Source organism: Electrophorus electricus, chromosome 9 (genome assembly GCF_013358815.1).
Source record: "Electrophorus electricus isolate fEleEle1 chromosome 9, fEleEle1.pri, whole genome shotgun sequence".
NCBI classification, from domain to species: Eukaryota; Metazoa; Chordata; class Actinopteri; order Gymnotiformes; family Gymnotidae; genus Electrophorus; species Electrophorus electricus.
Window position 1 is genome coordinate 17,288,514 of NC_049543.1, and position 27,838 is coordinate 17,316,351.

The window sequence follows — 27,838 nt, forward strand, 5'->3', positions numbered from 1 at the left end:
GACAAGCCTATGTGGTCTGCACACAAAAACTCTGCAAGGATATCTTCTGTAGGAGTGTCGGCACACTGATGTGGCAAAGTTCACACCACAAATGAGAAATCCATAGCCAGTGAAAGTGCCTTTTAAGAGCCTATCACGGTTGGCACCAAGATAAGAATGATCCTTTTTTGTGTTAATGTAAACTCTTACACAGCCGCATTATGTCCCATATTTGTAGCCTTGTGTAAGCATATAAGGAACAGAGTTACAATGACTAACATTCCCATGACTGTTCACTGTTCAGATAAACTCCAAGAATATGCAGTAGAACCACCGCATGCATATGCAGAATCAGTTTAATTTGGAATAATATCTCTAGGCCACATGCAAAAATACTGATACAACTTTGAAAGTACATTGTCTTTTAATAGAGTAAAAATTTCTAGTAGATTAAAAATGCAATGCTACAGTATTTATATCTGACAAAGATATAAATACCAACATGCCAACAGTGTAACCTTTCTGCAAAATTAGGTCATTTCAAACATTTCACTCTCTCATACAATGCAAGGCAGTACTGAGAATTTGCAGCGACATTAAAGCTATCTCCACGCAATACGCGCATAACAATATGAACCCGATCCGTCATCTGGCTGGAATCGGGGAGGGACTCTGAGCCAGCCAACCTCCACAGCTATTGAATATTAAATTGACGCATGCGTTCGCCACCCTATTATCTGAACTTGCTGCACTGGGTGCGCAGCTAGCTAGTCATTTGCGGACAACGCTCTCATGGCTTCTATGTAATGTATACTTGCTGCTGAGAGGGAGAAAAAGAATAAGATAAGAATTTCTGATACGCTGGAATAAGAGTGTAATAGGAGGCAGTTTCCTATTCACTGGAAAACTTTGGTCTTCTGAAAAAAAAGGTATTCTCTCCATCCGTGCATGTTAAAACGGCGAGTACATTAGAGCCGTGAGTCGGCTACAACGTCTAGTTTCAAAGCAAGCGGCAACACCAGCAAGGAGGCATGATTTTGAGACGGAATTCCGTGTTTGCAGCGCTTTACTTTCATGCCTTTTTGTTATGCTTGCGGACGAAGGTACGTTTATTCACATCACTGTTTCACATTTGTACATGTATGCGTAAACCCTATGGCTTCGGACTTGTTTATTTTTTATGCTCAAACTTATCCCATACTATAGCCAACTTTTAAGTATACAGCAGCGGTTCATAGATTTTGTTCAAAGAAAGTGCATTTACCTATGCTTTCAACCTACAGTTTAGTTACCTTGTTTACTGAGTTTGAAACCAAGAACAAACTTTTGCAACTTTTAGAGAATAAGCAGCGCAAGAGCTATTAGCAAACACTTGTTTCATTTGCCACCGACGGTTTGCGTACAAATAAAACGTTGCGTGGTAGGTTTACATGGTCCTTTTTTGCAGACCTTTGACTATTCATCTATTTCAACAGGTGTCAGATGCATCGGGGAATTTCGAGCTGGAAATCTTACCGATGCAGAATGTAAACGGCAAATTGCAGAGTGGTTTATGCTGTGACGGTATGAGGAACACCGCGGATCGCAAGTGCACGAGGAATGAATGTGCTACATATTTCAAAGTTTGTCTGAAGGAATATCAGTCGCGAGTTTCTGCGGCGGGGCCTTGCAGTTTCGGAACTGGATCTACGCCTGTACTAGGAGGGAATACATTTTCTACCAGGGGCACCCAAATGACAGAGAAGTCAAGGATTGTTTTACATTTCAGTTTTGCTTGGCCGGTAAGTAAATGCTTTATTCTCTTCGTAGTTTCTGAGTGCATGTTTAACCATAATGAAACCAGTCATGTTATGACTCTTACGTAAATTCAGTGGCAGAGTTCCCATGTGAGATACCGTGCACCCCACGTCAAATGGAAGAGCATTCCACTAGACACAACCCCAGCTCTCAACTAAATGGAGAAAGGGTCATATTTCCAAATCTGTGTGGTTAGAAATGTTCGTCTTGCGATTAGCTTTCCAGAAATCCAACAACCAGGAGTGTAAATTCATAGTGAGAAAACGGTGGCTCCTGGATGTTACTTGTACATAGTGACTGCCGACATAGTAGTTTTCCCGAGGTTGGAAACAAATGTACACTAAGTTTAATATTTTCCAAAATCTCAACTACAGCGAAATCGGTGGTATTAACATTCGAATTGAAGTTTTTTTGGCGGCTTACCAGGGTAACTGTTCCAGATCTACTGCTGCTCACTGCGTATAATATTGTGCACACAACGAAGAAAAATTGTTTCAGGCGACGCCTGAAGGGAAAAAAAGTGGCACCTGCCAAAAAGATGTCACCTGCCGTCAAGAAGCGTTGGGCTAACGAAGGTTACCCAAACATGCAAAGTACGAGTCATGTAAGCTTTTTGCAGAATTCACTTACATACTTAAACAGAGCTCCACTTTTCATTAATGATCGTCCGGACAGTGAGCATGCGTAATTCAACTAACCTAATCAGTGAGGATGGATTGGCACCTTCAGTCTAAATTCACCCTCTAATTTAAATACGGATTATTACATATTAACACACGTTTGTAACACTGGAAAGCACACAGTCATGAACAGTTAGGACTACTTCTGTCATAAAAGCACCTTGGTCTGGTGCATCATAGCACATCATATTATTGAAAGGTTGCTTTTTAATTAAATTGAGTAAAACTGCATTCCACTTCTTAACTCATATTGTACAGTGTGCTCCTCATTAGCATAAATGGAACTGGTGAAATGTTTGATAGTGCCAGTCCTTAGTGTGCAGGTTCCCATATTTGATGTGTTTGACACAAAGCATTCATTGGCATGCACTTAATAAGTTTATATGCCTTACCTCATATGCTTGGTAAGTACTTCCCACATTCCTAAAAGTGGTCCATTGACATGTGGGACATACATCATACATCATGCCTGTGATTTAGACCTTCACTGTACTTTCACTATGGTTCACAAAGAAATTCAGTAAGAATGTATGTTTTCTTCTTTTAAGACATTGCAATGTATGTTGTAATACCACGTTAAAAACAACTTAACAACTGATTGAGACAATTTCCCAAGTTAATTAATTAGATTGTTGTGAATTAGATTTACCATTATACCTAATCAGGTTTCCAGTTAATTTCTATAGTAGGTACTACAAACAGTATAGCTAATCCCTTACACCCATGTCTTTCAATGAGATGTGTCGTACCTATTCAGTCCTCATTTTTTCCGAATGTTTTTAAACAGTGTGCGGCAGTTGTATCTCATTTGTCTTAGTTTTGGTGAGGCACAAAGGCAGAGGTATAAAAAGAGAAAAGTGAGGCATGGCCAACCCAGTTCAAGTCAGCTACAGCATACCAAGGAGCAAGCGAACAATGGTTTGGCCAAGCTGGCTACGGGCAGGATTACTGCATAATAGAGCCAGTCCAGGAATAATGGCGGCCCAGGACATGCAGCAGGAAGACGTGTTGGACTCAGCAGGATTGAGTCAAACCCAGCTCTGGCCTTATTTCATATATTGGTGTTTTCAGCACTTTGCAGTGTGGTGCTTTGGCCCTGCAACTCTCCATTCACCAGGAACCTGGAGAAGTGGGAGTACACAATGGCAAAACATAACATTCTGATAAAATGAAGTTTATGCTTGTCTCCTGTCTGTTAATTATACCATGAGGTTTGTATTTCAAACAAAATATTACAGGAACTCTTATCTGTCTTTTTCTTCCATTGTGTGTGTGTGAGTGAGAGAGAGATACTAGAGAACATATAAAATCCGAAGAAGATTCCAGGTGAATAACTGAAGTGTACTGTAGTAAGAGATGTAGAGATATTCAAAATTGTAGTACTTAACAAAGTTTCCAGAGAAACAGGACATTTTAGACAGATGTACTTATATTTGCTTGCAGTTTCTCTGGAAACTCTGTGTACTTTACAATTTTGAACATCTTTACATCTCTTACTAAAGTACACTGCAGTTACTCAATGGGAATCTTCTTCAGATTTTTATATGTCCTTTAATATCCTTTATACACTTCTTTTGCATTTGGCAGTCATAGTAGACGTGTAGTCCCTAGTAACAGGTGAGTGGTCTGTACAGCCCTGAGGGAAAGTACTGGTGGCAGTTACTAATTTATTATTTTTCTGTGTACAGCACTCGCTTAATGTGGCATGTAAGTGCAAATTACATGAGTCAGATGCCTTCGCCTTTTTTCTGCTGCCTTGGCTGTGGCTTATCTGGCACTTCATTTAGTGTTCTGGCAGTGTATTGTAGCCAAACCTGTACGTTCGTTGCTGAGTATGCAATGAGCATATCATTGCTCAGTGCCCTGCCTTTCAGACTGCTCCCAGCTGGCTCTGACGTTTCCCAGAACATGCTGAGAAATGCTGTTCAGTTGAGAAAGCGGTAAATTGGCCCAAAATGTGCATCTCTCTTCTGGCCAGAGTTTACTACCTAAGTGCAGACATGGTTTACAGCTCAGGTGCTGTTTCATTCACCTCTGTTAGCTTGCACAGTCCTGCTGGCATTCACTGCTGCAAATGATGGGATATAAAGGCTAGCCATGGTGCTTGAGTGTAGACCAATGAATGATGGAGACCCATTATCAGGGAAAGGGTCTTCTTTAAAGGCTTTTCTCATGAGCCTTTTATGTTTTACCTGACCTCTGATAGAGATCTCCCAGCAAACAAGTCCTTCTACCTTAGAATTCTCACGGAGACTGTGTAACTTCTGCCTTTTCTCAAGCAAGGCTTTGGGGTTACAGCAAACAAGGTGTCTACACTTGGGATGCAATGGACCTTCGCTGAGTAGCTAATGTTGAGCATGTTGTACTGAATCTAACTCAATGAGTCAGCTACAGCTGATGTTTTTTTCCACTTTGGCTTTCATTTCAGCCTTTCCTTTTTTACCCCATATTTTCTTATCAATGAAGATGCAAACTGGAGACAGATTCCCATGGTTAGTTACACCCAGCTAAGCAGAGGCGGTGGAGAAGGCCCAGCCATTTATGGCAACTGACGGCATTTTCAGTGTTGTGTCCTCAGGGTAATTCCCAAGAGAAAGAGGAGAGTGTTGTCTGGCAGCACAGACTAAGTGTTCGGTGCTGTTAAGGCTCGGGTGGAGCCAGTGTAGGCCCAGGAAGATAAGAGAAACACAAAGCAATTTTGGGGCTGTCACTAGCTGGGACGAGGAGAGGGGAGGGGAGGGAGTAGTCAGGGCTGGGCGTTGGGGGTGGGAAGAGAGGTGGGTACTGAGAGTTCAAAGACAACACAGAGGTCAGTGGCGAGCATGGGAAAAATGAACCTGGCGGCAACCGGCATCCGGAGTGAACTAACCTTGTGCCGGCAAGACATTTCTACTGGTGCTCTTTCCTTTATGGATAAGAATATTTAAAAGAGCAGATAAGCATTCATTTAGTTGTGGTTAAGTGTTTGTATCTGTACCTAATTTTGTGTTATTGATGCCTGATGCTTATCAAGGATGTAAGTGTGGTAGGGGAACCTGTAACCGAACAGTTTACCATAAGGGCGTGCCAATTCATCTGCTGCCATGGGTGACCAGGCATCTTTACAGTAGGGTTAGATGAGTTCCGTGTCCAGGAATGTTCACTACAATCTCTCAGGGCAAGCATGTGAAACTTTAGCAGTAATCCATGGAGAGGGCCAGAGACATTTTGAAAATTCTAAATGCTCAATGAGTTCAAATGTTATAAGGTTTAGTAAGTTCTAAATGCAGTACATTATCTGACCAAATAGCAATATAAGACATGACATCATAAGACATGACATCTCTAACCATTTAGAGATGGCAGAAAAATGTCAAACTACATGAAGAAGCTGGCTAAGTGCACTAGTATTATACCAAGTTATTAAAAATGTGCTGGTAAGTTGTCACCCAATTATTTATTTTTTGCAAGAGCAGCACATAAACTAGTTGAGATAAGGTAGGCAGATGGTTATGCATCTACCTTCTGGCAGTTACTTCATGAGACGTAATCTGAGAGAAGCTTGGGCATGAGCGGGGCTGTCTGTCGTTACAGGATGGCGAAGCCCGTGGTCATGTTGGAAATTCAATGAGGTTGTGTAGAGAGGCCTGAAGGTGTGAATGTGACAAATAGGTGCTGTGAAGAGGTGCTGTAGCTCTGCAAGAGGAGATAATGGCATTCGCATACACATCCTCTTTCTCCCTCATATGTGCTACCTACAGGTACCTCTCTCTCTTTCTTGCTTACTGACACCCTCCTATATACTCACACTTCTTCTCTTTCTTCTGCTCTTGGGCGGTAGCTCTGTCTCTCTTGGTTTCTCTCCCTCCCTTTCTGTTTCTCTTTGGGGCTCGTTACCTGATACCGGTGAGAGCTGTGATGACCTCAAGTCAAACAAAGCATTTCAGAAGTGCTGAAATGTAGCCAGGCCCTCCAGAGATCTCATTCTGCATGAAAGTTGTTCTAAAACCATTCTCAGAGCCCTGCTCCACATTCTTTTCCATTGGGAAAAGAGGAACAAACTGCACACAAAATACCTCAAAAACAGAGAGAATCTTTTGCTGGTGGGGGTAGCTGTGCATTAACAGAAGCCAATAAGATTTGGACTCCAACCATATTTGTTTTTTAGCAAGAACACTGAAACCGAGAGCACCAACATCAGAGCAAACACCAACAACACTCCTGGAGAGCAGTAGCCAAGGAAAACCAAAGTGGTTGTTAAGCAGAAGCCTATGAACAAGATTCAAATGCAGTTGGCATGCAGAAACTATTCAGTGAACTTGCTGACCTGGTCAGGCAGTATTGTGAAATCTTGGTTCTTTACATGGATTAGACAATTGGATCATTTATGGGGATGGCATTGTTTGGCCCAAGTCAGACAGTTTCCTGCTGTGTGTGGGGAGTCTGTTTGTATAAATCTGTATAGTCTGTATAAAGAGTCTGTATAAATCTGACCAGATTTATAAGTCTTCACTAACGGGACCAAATACATTCAAAACAGATTAAGATAGTAATGTTTTCTGGTCAACTGAAAGTGCATTTACAGTGAAGGAGGAATTCTAGCCAAAATGTTGGAATATGAGATGGTATAGGTTTGAATAACATTTACAATATTTATTTATATTTCTCAAGGTTAGATTTTGACACCAGAGACCTTTGATATATTTTCCCTACAACAGACAGCATCACTAATGTGATATCTTTTTGTTGTATGTTTGTTTTAGTTTCACCGTTAACCTGCAACCTTTGTTTCCTCCTACAGAGGTCCTACACATTGATAGTAGAGGCCTTGGACTTCAGTAATGATACTGCTGGTGAAAGTAAGTTGGAGACTTTTTAATACCAGAGGGTGACTGGCCATTTATCTGTCTTTTGCTGCTCATGGTCATTCATCCCTCTCTTTCCCTACTAAAACCACTCAGGTTGTTCTGTTCCATAGTCTTGTTAAACTGACTTGTTAAAGCCAGAAACTGCAGTTAGGTTTTTCCAGTCCCCCTCCTCTATTAGGCATCTGGCCTTTAAACTAAATGCGCTGACAGGTGCGACAGGACAGGGAAGAGGGCAAGCGGAAAGAGTGACTGTGTGTGCATGTTCAGGGTTGAGAGGTTGGATCTGTTGTTTTAACTCTACAGAATAAGTGTGTGCATGTTCAGGGTTGAGAGGTTGGATCTGTTGTTTTAACTCTACAGAATAAGTGTGTGCATGTTCAGAGTTGCGAGGTTGGATGTATTATTCTAACTCTGCAGAATAAGTGTGTGACTGTGAGTGCATGTTGAGGATTAAGAGGTTGGATGTGTTGTTCTAACTCTACAAAATGTGTACATGTTGAGGGTTGAGAGGTAGGATGTGTTCTAACTCTACAGAATAAGTGCGTGCATGTTCAGGGTTGAGAGGTTGGATTTGTTGTTCTAACTCTAGAGAATAAGTGTGTGCATGTTCAAGGCTGAGAGGTTGGATGTGTTGTTTTGTTTTCAAATGCGACTGATGAGTAACAGCAGGTGTTGTGTCAGGGTCACATAGTCTCACTTTCAGAGCTGCATGGTTTCAGTATGGTGTCCATGTATTTGCTCCAACCTCTTGCAGTTCCTACCTCAGCACTGTACACTGTAGAACAAAACTCTACAGAAACACTCATGTTGGAATGGCCACTTTATGTTTGTTATATTTGTTAAACATGAAAATTGTTTGTAATGATCTACCATCAGATGTGGCAGCCAGAAAGGTTCTGCAACTTCTTTTACTGTCCCTTGCTCTCTGGCCATTAGATATATTTCTGTTTCCATTTCAAGCAATCATTTAATATATTCTACCTGTACTGGATTCAAGGTGGACAGAGCTGGGCCTCATCAATTTAGCCAAAGGTTATATGTTTCTGTTGGCTCTGTACATTTAGTTTGTTAATCTGTAGGTCCACCCAAGTACATTTATATTACATGCTTATGGCTTAAAAGATCACTGGAAGGATAGATTCACTCCTTTGAATTGCCATTTGTCTCTGAAATCATATATATTGGAAGACTATTGTACTTATTGTTTTTGGTGTGTGTGTGTGTGTGTGTGTGTGTTTATAGAACATTAAAAAACCTAGGTTTACTACGCTAGAGCTAAAATATAGATGAGAGGACAAGGGATCTTTTTATTTTGGAGATATTACCTTCAGCATCTATGTTCTGAAATAGGAGAAGCTCTTTATAACTGTTTAATGCTACTTCCTCAGCCCATGGTGAAGTGGAGCATGCTGCTGGTAGTAAGGACATGACACCTGGCTCTGGCCACAAGCTTCAGGCTGCTAGCGAAATGCCTCCTGGGCCCTCTGCATTCCAGTGCCTTATGAAATATAGCCCTGCTAACGCTCTTCTACATCATCTGCACCCACCTCTGTCTCTCTGTAAGACTGTAAATAATGTTTTGGCATAGGCTTTTTATGTTGCCACAGCTCATACATTCAGCACAGATGGGAAATAATGGAGTAGGCCTGCCACAATTATTGTTTAGTCATGCAATTGGGATTCTAAGAGTAATTGTAATTTGGTTTAATTGCATCCTTTGTAATAGCATGTGCATTTAAAGCACTATGTAAGAATCAGTTTAATTTTCATGTGTTAGACATATGAGGAATTTGCTTTGGTCAATGCACATGTTAACATTCCAAACAGACTCATACAGATATACAGACAGTATATAGAAAAACAGAGAGTGCACAGTGCACTTAATACAAGAGATGGATACATAAGAATTTGCATTAGCAAGACAATTGCACATAGACATATATTAAGCAAAAATAAGGGTAATGGATAAATAGAGATGAGTATAAAATGGCAATGTACCAGAAGCTGTAATAAAGTTAACTTCAACAACTTCAGTCAGCTTTCTTCGGAAGAGATGTTTCTCATGCATGCACATGCACTTATATACATTTCAAGCTTATGGACACTGGCTGCTGGTGGTGTATCTACCAAAGCAGTTAAGTGAGCTAATGTTTAATGTCAGTAAATGACTTCCTTAAATATTTTCGGTTTCTTTTATGATTTCATGCTATTTTGTTATCAGTGTACTAATTAGGCTTTAACTACATAGTACTGAAGGAGCATGATTATTTCAGAGTTAGAGGGCAGTCTCTCACACTGCCAAATAGGAATTAAACAGGAAGACAGTGCTACTGCTTACTGTTTTGTGTGTGGTTATATAGTTAAGAATGGAACAAGTGAAGGGGAAATCTGTGTGTTTTTGTCTGGCTGAAAGTGTAAATAAAACTTTGGATGAACATTGTAGGGACCATCAGTACTTTTTCTTGTGTCTTCAGTTATCTAAATGTTGCAGAACTAGCCTTCCTCTCATTACTGTGATCAAGCTTTGAAGTTTGGGGGTGTGAAGGAGAAAAGAATGTGTGAGCGTTAATGAACATGTCTGTATAAGTATGTTGGTCTCTAGGGTTTTGCTGGCAGCCAAAGGCTTAGTTGGTGTATGTACACTGTAATTTATGGTAACTGTGGTTCTTTCTCTAGTTTTGGATATGGAACATTTGAAGCCTGCAATAAGAGAAGCCAGACAGGCATTAAAGGACTTTAGTTAGTCTGTTTGGTGTTCTGCTGAACTCTTACAGTAACTTATATACTGTACAGGTTCAACTGGAAGACTCATAGAGAAGGCTTACCACTCTGGAATGATCAACCCAAACCATCAGTGGCAGAGACTGACACATAATGGCCCAGTGGCTCAGTTTGAGTATCAAATCCGGGTCACATGTGATGAACACTATTATGGTTTCGGCTGCAACAAATTCTGCCGCCCACGTGATGAGTTCTTTGGACACTACACCTGTGACCAGAATGGCAACAAGACCTGTCTGGAAGGATGGACAGGCCCTGACTGCAACACAGGTAAAATCCAGTCCCAACATCTAATCTGGCCTTTGCTTCATGTCAGTCCATGTCAATCCAAGTAAAACACCAGTTAGCATGCTAGTGAGAATTCTATACTGCTAAACCTAAAACCCATATCTACGATAAGCATCAAAGGTAGGAAATTACAAGGATGCTTTGAGCCATGCATTATTACTCATAGAGAGTTATTAAAAGGATGCACAAGCTGTTTTAGGAGGTCTGTTGGTGAGGTTGGTTTGGCTTATGACGCTGTTTTGTAAAGTTACAGCCAATGGTGAATGCTGAGGTTAATATGCCTCAAAGCCTGACGACAGGCCTCAACTTAGAGTGGGATTGGATGGGTGGATTAGGGAGTTGATAGATCCCCTTCTACATTCCAGAAACATTCCCATGGGTGAGGGAAGAACAGCATGATCTGACATAATACAATGAAGATGAACAGACTGTGAACTTACACTCATTTCACTACTTTGTATCTATGTCCTTTTCTTTTTCACAGCTATCTGCAGGCAGGGATGCAGCATTAAGCATGGCTCCTGCAAACAACCAGGAGGCTGCAAGTGAGTCACATCATACTATTCTTTATGACAAAATAAAAATTTAGAAAAAAGTATTTTCTGGAAGTTTCCAGTTTTTGCTTTGCTACTTGACATTCTGAGCTTTCGAGTAATTCAAGCCTTTTTCACACATTGTATCTTCTTGCAGCTGGATGCCAGGCTGCAGAGCTGCAATGAATGTGTCAAATGTGTCAGATCCTAACAGAATGTGCTAGATTCTGTGAGCGCTGGCTCTTTCCCTGGCCAAGCGCAATCAGGGATTGGGATGTTGCCTTTTGGACAACAAACAAGCTTTATCGGTCTATTATGCTGAACAAATTGGCCTTTAAAATGTACTGGATGCTAACAGTTTATGAATTTGGCCTTAAGATGAGTGAATAAAAGATCTATGTTTGAGGGTATGTGAGTTCATAGTGTTTCAAATTAACATGCTTCTCCAAGCATTTTGTGCTTATTTTTATATTAAAAACTGATTCACCACAACAACTAATCATAAAGTAATCATAAACTAACTGGGTCATTTTAGTCAATGTGATGGTCATTTAATGATTTAATAATTTTATTATTATTATTAGACACATTTATATAGTGCCTTTCTCAAACTCAAGGACACTTTAGCGAGTTTATAGTAGTGATCCTCCAGAGAATGGAATATTATGTGAGTGGCCCTTGTAAGATTATAATTTTTTACTGAATTAATTACATACATTGTCCTATATTATTGTATTCAGTTTAACCAGAATGTGGCTTTTAATATGTGTTCAATGTATGATTTTTTGTATGCCTCAAAGCAGATTTATCAAGGTGAATTGTCCTGTTATAAAGAGATGTCATGTATAGCTCATTTGTCAAGTATAGGAGAGTTACTGCGATCCCATCAATTTAGCATTCTTATGCAACTCTCAAGCTGGGTGTTCTCTGCAAGTTGTAGCCTGCTTTGCCTGAAGTGCTCATTAAAGAGTTATAACTAATTCAGTAAACATACAGATAATATGGCAGCCAAATGTGATATTTGACTAATATTTAAATTTGTCCAGATAAGCAGAAAGTCTGAGCTCAGGATGAAAATGTAATTGCAATCTTTTGGGTTTTACATTTACATAATACAATGTATTGCAGATAATAGCCTTGAAGCCAGATTTCAGCAAAATTAATCTACCATATGGTTTCTAAGGGCGATGGCGAAAGCTGTTACAAAAAAAACCAATGAACTAATAAGTGAATCATACTGGTTGCAAACCAATATATACAATAAGAGTACTGTAACTACTGCATATTGTATGCTTGTATTATATGTATCATGGAGATTGTGCACAGGAAAAGCCATGCTTAGTTTAATATTTCCTTTATTTGAACATTTCCTTGCAAAGAACCCATACTACTGCATTTGAGTGAAGTGGGAGGTCAAATTTAGAGTTCATTTGCGTGAAGTGATCAGGACAGAACTTTTGTCTAGAACAGCCTTCTTTCATTACTTCTGCATTTCCTCAAGGTTATTTCTTGTCCTCCGAATTGCATACTTTGCATAAGAAGACAACATCTTAAAGAATGCAATTACATGGCATTAAAAAAAAGAAAGGAAAATACACATGCACTGGATATCTGGCGACAATTTCCACATTGAAGTAATTTTCATAGCCACCGAGTCACACAATTAGTCTAATGGAGACCTTGCTCAGACTTAAATTGAAACTGTCACTTTTTAGAGTAAACCCAATTTTTTCATACCTGTGCCATTCAAAACCTTCAAACTCTCCACAGCTTGTTGAGGGTAAAGGAAGTGTGAGAAGCGCTGACCGGAAATGTACTTTCTTTTTTTCCCTTTGCATGTTTTCCTCAAAGTGAATGCTGTGCTCATTTTTAAGCACAGACCTCTTTAATCAGAGAGTGAGGTTTACTTAACCATCACATTTATTTTTACAGCTGAGCTGATGCCCTGGGCTAATTGTTTCCTTTTTTCCCAGAGGGCAGTCTGTTTTCCCACAGATGAGTTCTCAAGCGAGTGACTCTCTTGAGAGCACTCTGTAAAATATATATATAATTTTGAATAGCTCAAAGAAGCACTCACACACACTCAGTCACAACTGTCTGATTAGTCACAGATCCAAGAAACTGTATAAAGACTGAAACAAAGTGTCTTGCCACAGGCTGTTAACTTGGCTAAAGACTTTTAAAATTAGTGTTTGTTATTTATGTGGCTTGGCACTAAATAGTTGAAGACCAATGGAAGTTAGTCCATTGTTCCCCCCAGTGAAGCCAAACATAGAGCTTTAAAAGTCTGTTATCTCAAATGGAAAGAGTAAACATTTTGAGTGTCTTGAAATAATACAGCTTGGTCTATTGTGTGAGAAACATGTCAAGTTTAGCTATTTTTAAATAAGACTTTTTAAATAAGTCATATCGACCTCTAGTCTTATTTGCAAAAAATAGAACTTTGTGTCTGAAGGAAACAAAGATAAACACACAGCATTCATACACTGATGTCTGGAGTGTGTGTGTACGCGTATGCATGTAAGCACAGGTCTCATTGTGTGTGCATTTATGTGTGATTCCTTTGTAGCTGCCTGTATGGCTGGCAGGGCCAATACTGTGATAAGTGCATCCCTCACCCTGGCTGTGTGCATGGAACATGTATGGAACCATGGCAATGTCTCTGTGACACCAACTGGGGGGGACAGCTCTGTGACAAAGGTACTTGCTTTCTCCAAAATCAGTAATGGCGGGTAGACACAAGTATGTGTTTTGAGGCCTAATACATTATGCATATAATTATATTTCATTGTCTCAGATTTGAACTACTGTGGCACTCACCAGCCTTGTCTGCATGGAGGGACGTGCAGTAACACGGGACCCGACAAATATCACTGCTCATGTGCTGATGGCTACTCTGGAGTCAACTGTGAGAGGGGTGAGCTCATGCATCTCTGTCCTTGTAGTAAAATACTGCTATAAATGAGCTCCAGTCATCACTAACTGAATTTATTTAAGTAGTTCCACCTCTGAACCCCTTGCCTGTACTATTCAGCTTCTAAAATATAGTTATCAGAGTGTGTATTTGTGTATGTTTTTATCAATAGCGTATATCAGATGTGTAATTTGTATTGTAAATCTCAGAGGATTTTTCAAAATTTGCATTTGTAGTATGTTTTGGGGATACTGCTAATGTTATAATTTCTATTTAATTTGTTGGCTCAGTTCAGCTAGTACCAAGTGTTTGAAAATACTGATCAGGTATTCCATGCACATGTTAACCTGATGTGAAATTGGAGACAATGACAAAATTAGACCTATGTCCTGGGTCTAATTTTGACTTGCAAGTCCTAGAAAAATTGGTTTTTTTTAAAGAAATACATAAAAAAATAAAAAAAAATAAAATATATATATATATATATATATATATATATATATATATATATATATATATATATATATATATATATATATATGGATTTGTGTTGGCTTGAATTCTTCTACATATAGTGCAGTTGTAAAACTCTGTTAAGTTGAGCATTAGCAAAGCACCAGTTGTTTCTATTTGGCCAGCTACATTGTCTCACTTTTGAAAGTACATTATAGATGGAAACATACTTATTTAAGATTTTAAGATCTGATGTTAGGCTGTTGGCCTTGAGCCGCCTTAGTCCGAGGTCAACTTATCCTCTGTTATGATTTGGCCTGCCTGTGGATCTCCTCTGTTTTGACAGTCAGTAATGGATATGGTGATGAAGTATGTCAAATGGGGCATCACAGGAACCCCTCCTACACCACCACCAGCAAACAGTGACTATGTCTAAAGCCTTTAGAGTGCTTTCCATGGTGAGGTAACTCCTGTACCTGCCCAGTTCAAAATAACCACTCCAGTTAGGCCTCTGCCAGGAAATGAGTGAGGCTTAAGGAGGAAACATTTATCCATAACTAGGATGAAGAAAGATGCCCCCTCCCTCTTTCCTAAGTCTGGGTTCTTTGCTTTACTGCTATAGGAAAAAATGTGACAGGGTACATGTGCTCCAGTTGTTATACAGGTGGTCCTGGTATCTTCAAGGCCACTCTGTGGAGGTCATTTTTTCTTTTAGACAGACAAATAAAGAACAGCATATGCTAATATGTCAGTATGTGTGTGTTCACAGCGGAGCGGGCCTGTCTGTCCAACCCATGTGCTAATGAAGGGAGCTGCACCGAGACTGGTCAAGGTTATGAATGCTTATGTGCACCTGGCTGGAGTGGCTCATCCTGCAAAATGAGTAAGAATATTAGAAACAAGGCCTTAAACCCATATGGATATTTCTGTAACTATGCATTTAGTGACTGCATTAGTAATGCATTAACTTGCTTGGGAAGGACATTGGAAAGAATGCCCTGAGAGCAGAAGAATTTCTTTCTGTTTTGACTGCTGACTAAAATCTTGACAGGCAAAATCTAATTAATCCTTTAAATTATTAAAAGTTTCATATGAATGACATTAAAGGCATTCAGTCACATCTACTGAGAGAAACTTAAGCAATGGGCTATGCAGTATAATTTTGTCCAGCCAGCTAAAAGTATCCATGGTTATCGAAATGTACATATATACACAAAATACACAACTCAGCATGCATGTGTCATGCAGTCCTCTGGTCCAGCAGCCCTGACCAACAAGGCTAATGCTGGGGCACTTTCACATTCCCCAAAATCCTCTGGGGAGGTCATCACCATGAGTACTAATGGTATACACCTGTTTTTAGCTCTGTTTAATTTCTGTATGTAGCAGCTTCCTTGCGAAGTATTGCTGTTGTTCCTGTGAACATACTGAGTGTTATTCATTATTTCCTGTACTCCCTGTGTTTTGACTGGTTCGCATTTACTCAACTTTGTCTTTGGATTGCCCTTTTGTATTTGGTGGCCTTCAGGATTGTTTCTTTCTGTCTCTGTTTTGTTGGACTGTTTTTTTTGGACTACGATTTTTGGATTTACCCTCTTATAATAAACTCTTAACTGATCCGCAAGCGTCTGGCTTTTCTTGCCGTATTACAGCATGCATGCTGTGTCTAACCTGGTGTCTTGCTTTCTAGATGTAGACGACTGTACACCAAACCCATGTAACCATGGAGGCACTTGTCAGGATCTGGTTAACGGCTTTAAGTGTAGCTGCCCTTCTCAGTGGACTGGCAAAACATGTCTGATTGGTGAGAGCACTGAAGCAAATCACAATGAGCTGACATTGCTTGGAAATTTGAACACATGCTTTTGATATTTCAAACACTTCTTTGTGTATTCATTATTTTTATATATATATATATATATATATATATATATATATATATATATAATTTTTTTTTTTTTTTTTTAGATGCCAATGAGTGCGAAGAGAAACCTTGTGTGTATGCCAAGTCCTGCCGTAACCTGATTGGTGGATATTTTTGCGAATGTCTTCCAGGATGGATGGGTCAGAACTGTGACATCAGTGAGTTGATGAGTTGTGGTTGTTTTCTGTTTTTCTACTGTCTTTCTGTAACTTTATCAGTGAAATGGCTTAAGTTAAACCCTAACCCTGAATTTCTGGATTGGTCAGTTAATATAAAAGGGAGGAAGCATTTTATCTAATGATAAAACTCATAGGCCAACATAGGACACAAGGGATGAATTATTGTGGGAAAATAGAAAATGATAGTTCCTTATAATTATGTATAAGTCAAACCTACACCTTCACTACATGCAACAGGGCCAAATATGAAAATACCTGAAATAACAAATGGGTTTTGGAAACTACTGATTCATTGTTCTGTGATGATAAACTTGACATTTAGTACTTCAGTTGTAAGTTGTTTGCTGAGCTTAATGAAGTATATAGAGTTTCATAATTTTGAATTTGACTGTATTTCTCTACAATGAGGAAAAACAGAAACAGGAAGGAAAAAAAAATGTTAGCCAAAATTTTTGATATTTACAGTATTGGTGTAAAATCATGTTGCCTAAACTACTTTAAAGTAACTATGTAACCAGCATAACGGTTTTTACTGTCACCAGTTTAGTTTACGCATTAATAAAACTACTAGTATTTGTTAGTAGTACATACATTCTTTTATTTTACAGGTTATCTGGAGCCAGATAGCTCCCCTCTTTCTTATTGTACTGGCTTATGGTAGTTGAGGAACTTTGCCTTCTGAACCAGATATGCTATACAAGACTGGTTACATATTCATGCTACATAACTGGGTTTGGCTACAAAGCTACTCACAAAGCCAGAAAAATGATTACATTAAATTCAGTACTAAGTAATCCAAAGCTGTAGGTTACAAAACTTTTTGCATGTCTCTGTTGAACTCTAAAGCAACTTTCCGCATGACATGAAGGGGTACCACCTAAAGCTTAGTGGAAATTAAAAAAATAATAATAATAAAAACCTTTGAAGTTATTTTTGATTTACTTGAATTCCACCTTTATTATAGTTAGTCAAATAAATCCTTGGAGTACAAGGCAGATGAGACATATACATTAATTTGCAACCTTCTCAGTTCCCATTAAAAAAAGTAGAATTTTTTACTTTCAGCTGAACTTTTCCCAAATTTGGAAAGAATTTGAAAGAGTTTTGCTGATATTAGTTTTGTTATGCAGATATCAATGAATGCCAGGGCCAGTGTCTAAATGGTGCGACCTGCCGAGTAAGTACCTCAAATCTCATTTAAAGTTTTCATAAATGTCCATTTTGAGCTCATATCATGCTTGTTGTCACCTACAACCTCCATAGTGCTTCTAAAAGCACAGTGCTTGTCGGTTGTGGAGCTTTTCAGAGAGATATATTTGTATTGATAATGATTTATAAAGCAAGGGTATGAGCCATAGGCAGTTTCGAGGACCTTACACTACCATAAACATCATTATTGGGTGTGAATGTTGATGCAGGAAAATGTCAGTGTTTACAGTACTTAGAGACATGTTCTTTTGAGTTCTTAAAATTTTTGTCCACCTCCTCAATTTGACCTTATATAATTTCTTGTGCACTTAGTTTCAATTTGCATTTTAACATTTGAGTCATTCTTGTCTAGGTCCCTGTTCTCTATATATGCAGTAGTAGCTTCCTTCCTATTGATTCATATTTTGTTCCGTTTTTGAATCACAATTCAAGGCACTTTTTATTACTTTGAGATAAAATAATCCATTACAGTGTTAGGTCCTAACAATATAACATTTACAGTGACTGATTTGTTTGTGTAGAAACAAAATTTTAATCTCCTTCCACAGGATTTAGTAAATGGCTACCGTTGTATTTGCCCATCTGGTTTTTCGGGTGAACACTGTGAGAAGGACATTGACGAGTGTGCTAGCAGTCCTTGTCTTAATGGAGGTCGTTGCGAGGACGAAGTGAACGACTTTCAGTGCCTGTGTCCTGCTGGGTTCTCAGGTCAGCTGTGTCAGGTAAGAGAAGTGCTGAAATGTGCTATTTTGTGACAAGATTTGTGTGGCATTTTTTTAATTTCTCAAAACTGTTTCAAAAGGTCTTACAAATATACACCCACAAAACATTCCCTAAGATGAGAAAGTTAGTGGCAGACTTTGACTGCTTCTCTAAAATGTTCCTCTTATTTGTTTTCATTCTCCTGAGTATTTTACTGTGTTGTTTCCTGGCAGACCCAGGAAGAAGAATGCTATGGGTATTTTCTGTTTTGTAAGACTCCAAAAAGGACTGGATATTATTTTCCCCTCATTATTTAGCCCTTGTCCTTCTTCTTTCTTCTCTTTCTAAAATTCTTCCTGGTTTAGCTTGATATTGATTACTGTCAGCCCAACCCATGTCAAAATGCTGCAGTGTGTTTCAACCTGGCATCTGACTACTTCTGCAAATGCCCAGAAGACTATGAGGGCAAAAACTGTTCTCATCTCAAGGACCATTGCCGCACCACTTCATGCCAAGGTAGGACTTCCTGTCACCTGGATAATCTTCACAATATTCTCCCCATTACCCTTATAAACCTGCAGTAAAGTGATCTGTTTACTGCATACTATTTTACATCTGCTTCCTAAGAGAAAATATGATGGAGGTGTTGTATTTTGTTTCATAAGATGTTTAGCTTTAATCTGCCAACATGAATGTTATTGTAACTCCCCTGGATCACATGTTCCAAAATTGTCCTAACAGCCTGGCACAGAATCTTTTACAGTGCTATGTGAGTGTTTGATCTGGTAATGGCTTGGTGGTTTATGTTTTTGGGTAATTATGGTAATAGTTGCATACAAAAGACCCATCTCTGGTCTGAGGATGATGTTTTTAAATCAGATGACTGACTTATTGTGTCACATATGCATTTCTCTGCCTCTAGGAGCAGGTGAGGGAAAGATGGTTTGCATTATAATGAATAAGAAAAATATATGAAGAAATGATCCAACAATTTCATATAATAGAAAATTATTGTTCAGTTTAAGATAACTATGTTATTTGTCAAAGAATATTAACTCAATAAATACACTTAAATGAAGGCTTATAAATTTGACAGTACCGGTTTGTAGCCTTTAACCAGCCCCCCCCCCCCGTTCTTTAGTGATCGATAGCTGCACTGTTGCTGTAGCATCCAATAGTACACCAGAGGGAGTGCGTTACATCTCATCTAATGTGTGTGGACCTCATGGACGCTGCAGAAGCCAGACAGGAGGCCAGTTCACATGTGAATGTCAGGAGGGGTTCAGAGGCACCTACTGCCATGAGAGTAAGATTTATTGTTCTATTCATCAGTTCATCAGCTCAGTATTCATCAGTTCAGTATCATTGTGTTCAATTGTTTTAACTGGCCATGTTTTATCATTCACCTTGAATATCAAATGCAAATTTCACAAAAATTATTTCCCTCAAAACTAACTGAAAGTAAATATTTATCTAGACTTTGGTATCACAATGTTATTTGATGGAATCCGATTAAGCTCCAACTAACTGACTTAACTCCAACTAACTTAATTTAAAATGACCCCTTTAGAATAAACTTGACTTGAAACATACAGGAAACTAATATATTCTACTTTTCAGATATTAATGACTGTGAGAGTAATCCATGTCAAAACGGCGGAACATGCATTGATAAAGTGAATGTCTACCAGTGCATTTGTGCTGATGGCTGGGAAGGAACCCACTGTGAAATTAGTGAGTTTTGCTCTTTGCATTAAACATCTGCCTTTTTCTGCATTAAGAAATAAATAGGACAATTTTCAATCCTCTTTGCTCCTCACTAACATTTAGATATAGATGACTGCAGGTTGAACCCCTGCCTAAACAAGGGAACATGTCAAGACCTGGTGAACGACTTTTACTGCGAGTGCCGAAATGGCTGGAAGGGAAAAACCTGCCACTCCCGTAAGAGTCTAGCATTTGACCCACCCTGTTTTTATAGTTATTTGTAACCATGTGAGATCATAAGAGCTATTATTTTAGGTGATAGCCAATGTGATGAAGCCACCTGCAATAATGGCGGTACTTGCCACGATGAGGGGGATATTTTCAAATGCAGGTGTTCACCAGGCTGGGAGGGGGCCACTTGTAACATTGGTGAGTATAACTGATTAGTTTTTTAAAGCTAGCCAAGATGGACAAATGGAAGTAGCACAAGATATGTTTGATAGTACTATGTAGTCCATCAATATTTCCTCAAGTAACCCCTTCAAAAGGCAGTGCTGGGATATAAATACATGGTATACTGAGTTAGCCTGCCAATCTGGAATTACTCTGTCCTCTTCAGCTCAGCTGCTGACCATAGCTGTGTTTATCTGTCTAGTTCATAAGTTCTGCCAAGGATTCTAACCTTTTCTGTTGTTCTTCCACAGCCAAGAACAGCAGCTGTCTGCCTAATCCTTGCGAGAATGGGGGCACCTGTGTAGTCAGGGGTGACTCCTTCACCTGTGTGTGTAAAGAAGGCTGGGAGGGAGCCACCTGCTCCCAGAGTGAGTACTGATTCCTTGGGGCAATAGCAACAACTACAACATTTTGGAGAGGGAAGCACATGGGCTGAAAGTATAATGACTAAAACGCATAATACCTGGAGGTAGTTCCTTGAAACTTTCATCTTTCCATCATTGTCTGTGTTCTGCACTCAGTTGGTAAGGAATGCAATGAATTGCTTCCCTTTTGGCCTTCCTGCTCTTTTCAATGTTTCTCTGTGCCCAGCTCTCTCTCACTACCTGGCTGAAACTGGCCAAAAAGGAGGGGAAAAAAAGAGGAAAATGGAGACACTCATCCATTATCCCAGCCTTCGTCCTGTCCTGTCGTTCTTCTCCACTCTATCCTCATATCTTCCTTTGTACCCATCTCTCCCAAAACCTTGCCATGCAAAGGGAGGCAAAGGGAGTTTGTTAATAACGTCATGATCTGCCACTCTATTCAGCTTAGCCCTATGCACACAAGCTTTGACATGTTCTCTGATGCAGTCTGGCTCTTGCACTCCCTTGTTTGAAAACAAACTCATTCTCTTTCTCTTTCAGATACCAACGACTGCAACCCACACCCATGGTAAGCCCAGGCAAACCATTTGTGCACACTGCTCCTGTAAACAAGCCTGTACAGCTGTGCAGACTTTTCTCACATTCTGTAGGCAGTGTGCTGAGAAACAGGCACTCCCTTTCTTGCTGTCATTCCAAAGGTGTGTTCAGCCCCACTGTCTATTATGCACCCATGCCTTTCTGCTTCAACTGATCAGGAGATCATTTGAGTTCAGATCGACATGAGGGTGAAAAAAAACAAAAAACAAAAGAAAAACAGCTTAGTGTGCTTTAAGCAGTGCTTTTTGTGGGGAATTCCACCATTATGTATTGAATTTAATACTTTAAAATTAGTTGTGCCTATATTTGGTGAACTTTGTCTACATTTCCCTGAATTGTTCAATCAGCATGTTAATGTAAAAAGAGGATTTGTGTAATAAAGTTCTGATATTCTGGTAATTATTTTTTCCCTTTCCTTTGTTTGTGTTTTTCCAGCTACAACAGTGGTACATGTGTGGATGGAGAAAACTGGTACCGGTGTGAGTGTGCCCCAGGCTTTGCTGGTCCAGACTGTCGTATAAGTAAGTGTGAGAAAACAATGAATGATGAGGTCCTTGAAGTCCTTGGTTCAGAGCACTGACCCCTCCCAGCACACAGCTCTACCAGAGTACAGCCAATCCCTGAAAAAGCCTGTATCCAAACATAAATTCATGGCCTAACCATCTAATTAGCCAGCCATTCTGGCAAATTGCCAAACACCCAGTGCTGTCCTTGTATTCTAGGGTCCTCATGTTTTTAATTCCCAGGAGGAATGGCTTGCAATATCCAAAGGCCAATCATCCTTAGTCTTCAATGCAAATTAAAGTTCATTCATCCCTTTTAATAGCTTTCATCTGGCCAATTAGCCCCTTATAATGAGGCATTCCTGGGGGTTTGCTGTTTGATGCAGGCATGTACATAAACATACCCTGTACTAATGAAATTACTATCAGCTGAGCATGGCTGTTAGAACAAAGATATTAATTAAGCTTAAACTAGTTTCTCACAATGTCAAATGTTTTATTTCCAGTAAGATCCCCCTCCCCCTCCTTCTATATACTATATTATTCCCAAATTAGATTTTTGTATGCTCTGCAGTCTTGGTCTTTTAGTCTGAAGTAAAGGAAATGTTACTTATATACTTCCATCTAGATATCAATGAGTGCCAGTCCTCGCCATGTTCTTTTGGTGCTACATGTGTAGACGAGATCAACGGTTATTGCTGCATTTGTCCACCTGGAAGGACTGGGCCTCAGTGTCATGAAAGTGAGAACATGATCATCTTATACACATTGTCTTTCTATTACCACATAATAATCAAAATCCCCAAGTGCCAGAGTAATAGGACACTCTTTTGCAAGATGAGATCATCTTGGGCTGAAAAGCCAAAGGCTCTGAATTGATTTCCCTGGGTCCTAATCTGAGATTTAAGACAGAATTTTATTAAGATTCTAAGGGCTAAATACCTGATCAATTATTCTTATGCCTTCCAAACATCTTATTTGAGTTCACTACAAAAGGTTCATCTAGAAGGAAGCCTAAATCTTCTGGAATGGCTTATGAAGGAATATCTTATTCATCTTTCTGCATTATTCAGTCACAGGGCAGCCCTGCATTTCTGAAGGAGGTCAAATTACCACTGATGGCACAAAATGGGAGGAAGACTGCAACACCTGTCAGTGTCACAATGGACAGGTCCACTGCACCAGGGTACATGATTAACCTTTCCTTAGAAAGATGATAATTGTGTTAATTTCAGGTTGTAGCACTCTTTTCCTGTTGATTAAGAAAACTCATTCAGTACAATGACATGTTCATTGTTGCTGTTTTCCTCAGATGTGGTGTGGACCGAAATCTTGTCGGCTTGGTAAAGGCCGGGGTGGATGCCAGTTGGGCCAGTCTTGTATTCCTATCAAAGAGGAGCATTGTTTTGTCGAGCCCTGCAGTGGCCTGGGAGAGTGCTGGCCCTCCGCTCCCCCTCCACCAACCTCCAAATGCCACGACAGCTTCCCTTACCAGGACAACAGCTGTGCCAACATCACGTTCACGTTTAGCAAGGAGACCATGCCTCGAGTGAGTCATCCCTCCAGAGCAGAGAAAATTTTCTTATAGCCAATTTCCATGGTTCTTTCTATATCTGCAACATGATATAACACTGCTCATGCCTTTACACGTCATCTTCTCAAGTTGGTAAAGCCAGACATGGCATCTTTTTAGTTTTTGACAGGCATCTGAAGCACACTACCTGGTTACCAACCAGATGCACTTTACTAAAGGCCATGCTGTTGGGTGACTGGGAGTTTTTTTTTTGTTGTTTTTTTTTCCCTCATTTTCATATCAAGGATATTGCATTCAGTTATGATTTCTGCCTGGTTCTAATAGCTTTTTTGTTTCTGTCTCAGGGTCTTAGTATAGAAGACGTATGTAATGAGTTGAGGCACATTTATGTAGTAAGGAACCTCTCCGCAGACTATGCCATTTCCATCATGTGCGATCCCTCCTTCTCTGCTAGCAATGAGATTCACGTCAGCATAGTAAGTACTTTTTTTTTTCTTGATTGAAGGATTTAAATGGCTATAGTTTAATGTATGCTCTGTACAACTGCATGCTTATGACATACTGTGTATTAGGGGAGAGATGGAATTGTTAAAATATTGCATTGTTTTCAAAATGTAAACTTTCAATTTGTAGTCAACAGAAGAGATGATGGACAGGAGCCCTATTAAAGAAATCACAGATTGGATTATTGACCTAGTGAGCAAGCAAGCTGGCAACAGCTCTATCATTACAGCTGTCACTGGAGTGCGTGTGCAGAAGAGGTCAAACAACAATGGTAAGAACTTAGTTAATAGCATGAAAGGGACCAACACTGGAACATTTACAAATGTGTTTGAATACAATGTTAAAATGTGAGGAGCACTGGGTTCTCAACCTATATTCCTGCAGGCCGTTACACAGCAGTTTAGTATTTCCCTGTTTTAAACCTGTTGTTTAACTTCTGAAGAGTAACAATCTGGGGCTCAGAGTTATTCTTTTTGTAATTTATACAAGTTTCTCTGTATATGGTATTAAATTTTTTATTTACTAGTGTTACAAGTTTCAACATGTTACTAAAACATGAACATGACGACTGTGAGTCAAGTTTGTTAAACATGGCCATGTTGTCATGTTTGTTAAAAAGGAGAACTATCTGGAAAAATCTGATGCAGTTGCAGTTTTGATTAATGAAATAGGGTATCATTTTGAACTGGATTAGACAGTGACAACCATTATTAGAAATGAATATTTCCATTATACATGCCTCCCAGTTGTCTTCCTGGTATAGGAACACCTAATTATTCATCCAAGGCAAAATTTATTGCATTGATGGAGGAGAGCTATGTATCAACAGAAATCTGTATATGTTAAGAGATCTTAAAATCAGAGTTTTTATGTATATCCCCCAGAGACCCATATTTTGCCTGCAAACATAGTCTCTGAGGTGAAGTTATCTAAAGAGTTTTTTTTACATTAATATTAAACAATGAAATCCCCAGCACATATATTGAGAAAGTTACATAATGCATTCAAAGCATTAGCTAATTTCCCTTGGGAGTAAATCTTAATAAAATTCTGTCTTAAATGTTTCTGTTGTAATAGGTCATCTTGGTACCAAAGAGCCTAAGCAGTCTATAGTCATGCCACAGATTGTTTGACCAGAATTTATAATTGGACAGTATATCTGGGTCCTCTTTATGCTTCCCATTCATTAAAATGAATAAAAACAGCAGGCTCTCTTGCCAACATGGAAACTTCTGAAAGTATCCCTGCCACTGCAATTTGTAGATTGAGTATATTAAAGGAGTAAAATATATGAATGACTAATTTACAAATAATTACTCTCACCAAGAACAAATTAAAGGAAAAACAAATTAAAGGCAACTTTCTGGACTGGTTTCCTGAAAACAGACTGATCTTATTGAAACTGTCCATAACCCCCTTAACAAACCTTAGACCTTAGAACTAATCTTGATCTGTGTCTTGAAAAATCAGTCAATTTTCCTTACATCATAGGGCACAATTATACTGCCATTGTTTTTGGGAAGAGTGTTTTTGAATGATCAAACTCTTTGTAAGGTATAGTTAGCTATGTGAGGGATTTGTGACCTCATTTTGTTTTTACCTCCCTCTCTAGACTACCTGGTTCCTCTACTCAGCTCCGTCTTCATTGTTCTCTGGATCCTTGCCCTGGCAGCATCCTTCCTGTGGTGTGTCCGTCGCCGGCAAAAACACAATGCCCATGGCAATACAGCAGCCTCCCCTGCAGAGGACACCACTACCAATAATGTGCGTGAGCAACTTAATCAGATCAAGAACCCAATTGAGAAGCATGCTGCCCACACTGTGGCCATAAAAGTCTGTGAAGGGAAGAACTCGGTCATTGCCAAAATTAGGACACACAATGCAGAAGCAGAGGAGGAGGAAAAGGAGCGGCACCTGCAGAAAGCACGATTCACCAAGCAGCCAACTTACACGCTGGTAGAGAAGGAGGAGAGAACACCTACAAAAAACCCCAACTGGACTAACAAACAGGACAACAGAGACTTGGAGACAGTACACACTTTAAACAGGATGGAGTACATCGTATAGCAGGCAACAGAAATGCCATGTGACCAAACCCCTCGTCCTCTCCTTTATCCATGTACTGATCATACAGAGGATTGGAGAGGCTGTAATACTCAAAACTGTTGTCATAATCTTGACTCTAAGGTTATTTACAGTATCCCTGTGTTAATTTAAGTTTTGACAAGCTAGCTTACACTGGCAACTGATAGTTGTCATGGAGGCTGGAAAACCAAAGTGCTGTATTTTCATGTCCATACAAAACTAGTTTGCAAGTGTCTTTGTGCATTAAAAGATGACAACACTACCACCACATACATTTCCAATGTCTATTTTTGTGGATACGTTTGAGTATCTTTTTGAATATTTGTACTATTTTGAAACAGTCAAGTGTTTATTATTACTATTATTACTATTATTATTATTATTATTACTGCTCAAGTAGTTTTCCATCGGTTGTGGGGGCACCCTCTGGTTGGATTTATTCTGTACCAAAAGTACCTTTGCAGCTTTTTCATCGCAGCAACTGTCAGAAATGTTAACTTGACCGGGGGGGGGGGGGGGGGGGGGGGGGATAGATGTGGGAGAGAAACAAAAACAGAAAAAAGTATTTATTTTATTTTTTATTTTTTTGGTGCAGGATGGATCTGACTTGCCTGGGTCCAGAATGTGGTTTTTAAGGTCTGCAATCAATTTCAAATATGAGCCACATTGTTTGCCACATCTTTATGAAGCTGGACAGAAACTTCACAAGTTAGATTATGAACAAATAACACATGTATCTGCATAGAATAAGTGTTCTGTCTGTGAAAGCTGGACAATTCATGAACATAACTAACATCAGACTCAAGATAAAGGTTGGCACAGTCTGGCCCCAGGCAAGGATCTATTAGTACCTGCTGCCAATATGAAGAATTGTCAATTTAGAATCTGTGTAGATATGTACATTTGTTTTTAATTAATCACTGTGTATATTTGATTTATTAACTTAATAATCAAGAGCCTTAAAATATCATTCCATTTTATTTATATGCAATGTTTAGTTTTGAACGTTTTATAGCTTTGTAAGCTTAGGGCTTCCTTATTTTGAAAACAAATTTGTTTAATGTTTTATAGCTGCCCAAATCTGAAGAGAAAAAGAGTGGTCTGTTTTTTAAAAAATAGAATGGGAGTTTTTTGTGCCCAAAGGTTTTTGTTTTTTCCCCCATTTTTTCTATTGTCAGATTTAATTTTAATCCTCAATTGAATTTATTTTGCCAGGACATATTTGCCAAGACACATAAGGTAAGGAATGGGGGAAAGGGGGGAAAACAAAAAACAAAAAACAATTTTGTTTTTGCATATCTAGTTGGAAATGCATTGGTTGTGTTGGTCACTGCAACAAAAGGAATGTTGTTGGAGGTAAGGGGGATTGCAATTTGTGGGTTGACCTACTAGATGGTTTTGTTAAAAATGTTTTATTTGTGTAGGGCAGACAACGTTCATAAAATTATTTCAATTCAAATTTAATTTGCAGGACATTGTATGCTAGGCTGTGAATACTTGAAGTAGGGGGACAATGGGAACACTAGATTAGGGATGTCCAGCGCAGTTCCTGGAAATGTAACACTATCATACCTACCTTGCATCCTAAGTTACAATTTCACCTCCTTGTTTTCTTATGACCATCATATTTTCTAATCCCTAGTTTGGTACTGTCCCAATAACCAAACACATAGGTCAAGGAATCTGAAACTTCCATCAGCTATGTTTGTTGTACAAAAGATCTTTGAGTGATACCCATGCATGGTTGTTGCATAGGAAAACTGCCCAGTTCCAATCAAGAAATACTTTTCACATGAATGAATAC

The 27,838-nt window shown here is 39.2% G+C and overlaps 1 protein-coding gene across 1 annotated transcript; it reads left to right on the top strand.

Annotated features, from left to right (window-relative positions):
• Positions 1–737: 737 nt before the first annotated feature.
• jag1b (jagged canonical Notch ligand 1b) lies at positions 738–26,296 on the top strand. The gene is made up of 26 exons (XM_027014227.2): positions 738–1,082; positions 1,455–1,760; positions 7,237–7,294; positions 10,097–10,354; positions 10,857–10,917; positions 13,475–13,605; positions 13,703–13,822; positions 15,042–15,155; positions 15,963–16,076; positions 16,241–16,354; positions 17,506–17,552; positions 18,133–18,306; positions 18,652–18,802; positions 19,428–19,592; positions 19,907–20,020; positions 20,117–20,230; positions 20,309–20,422; positions 20,698–20,814; positions 21,352–21,379; positions 21,844–21,929; positions 22,540–22,653; positions 22,985–23,097; positions 23,224–23,460; positions 23,790–23,921; positions 24,079–24,220; positions 25,562–26,296. The coding sequence occupies exons 1-26, from the start codon at positions 1,011–1,013 to the stop codon at positions 26,014–26,016; spliced, it is 3,651 nt and encodes a 1,216-aa protein (XP_026870028.2). The 5' UTR covers positions 738–1,010; the 3' UTR covers positions 26,017–26,296.
• The last annotated feature ends 1,542 nt before the right edge of the window (positions 26,297–27,838 follow it).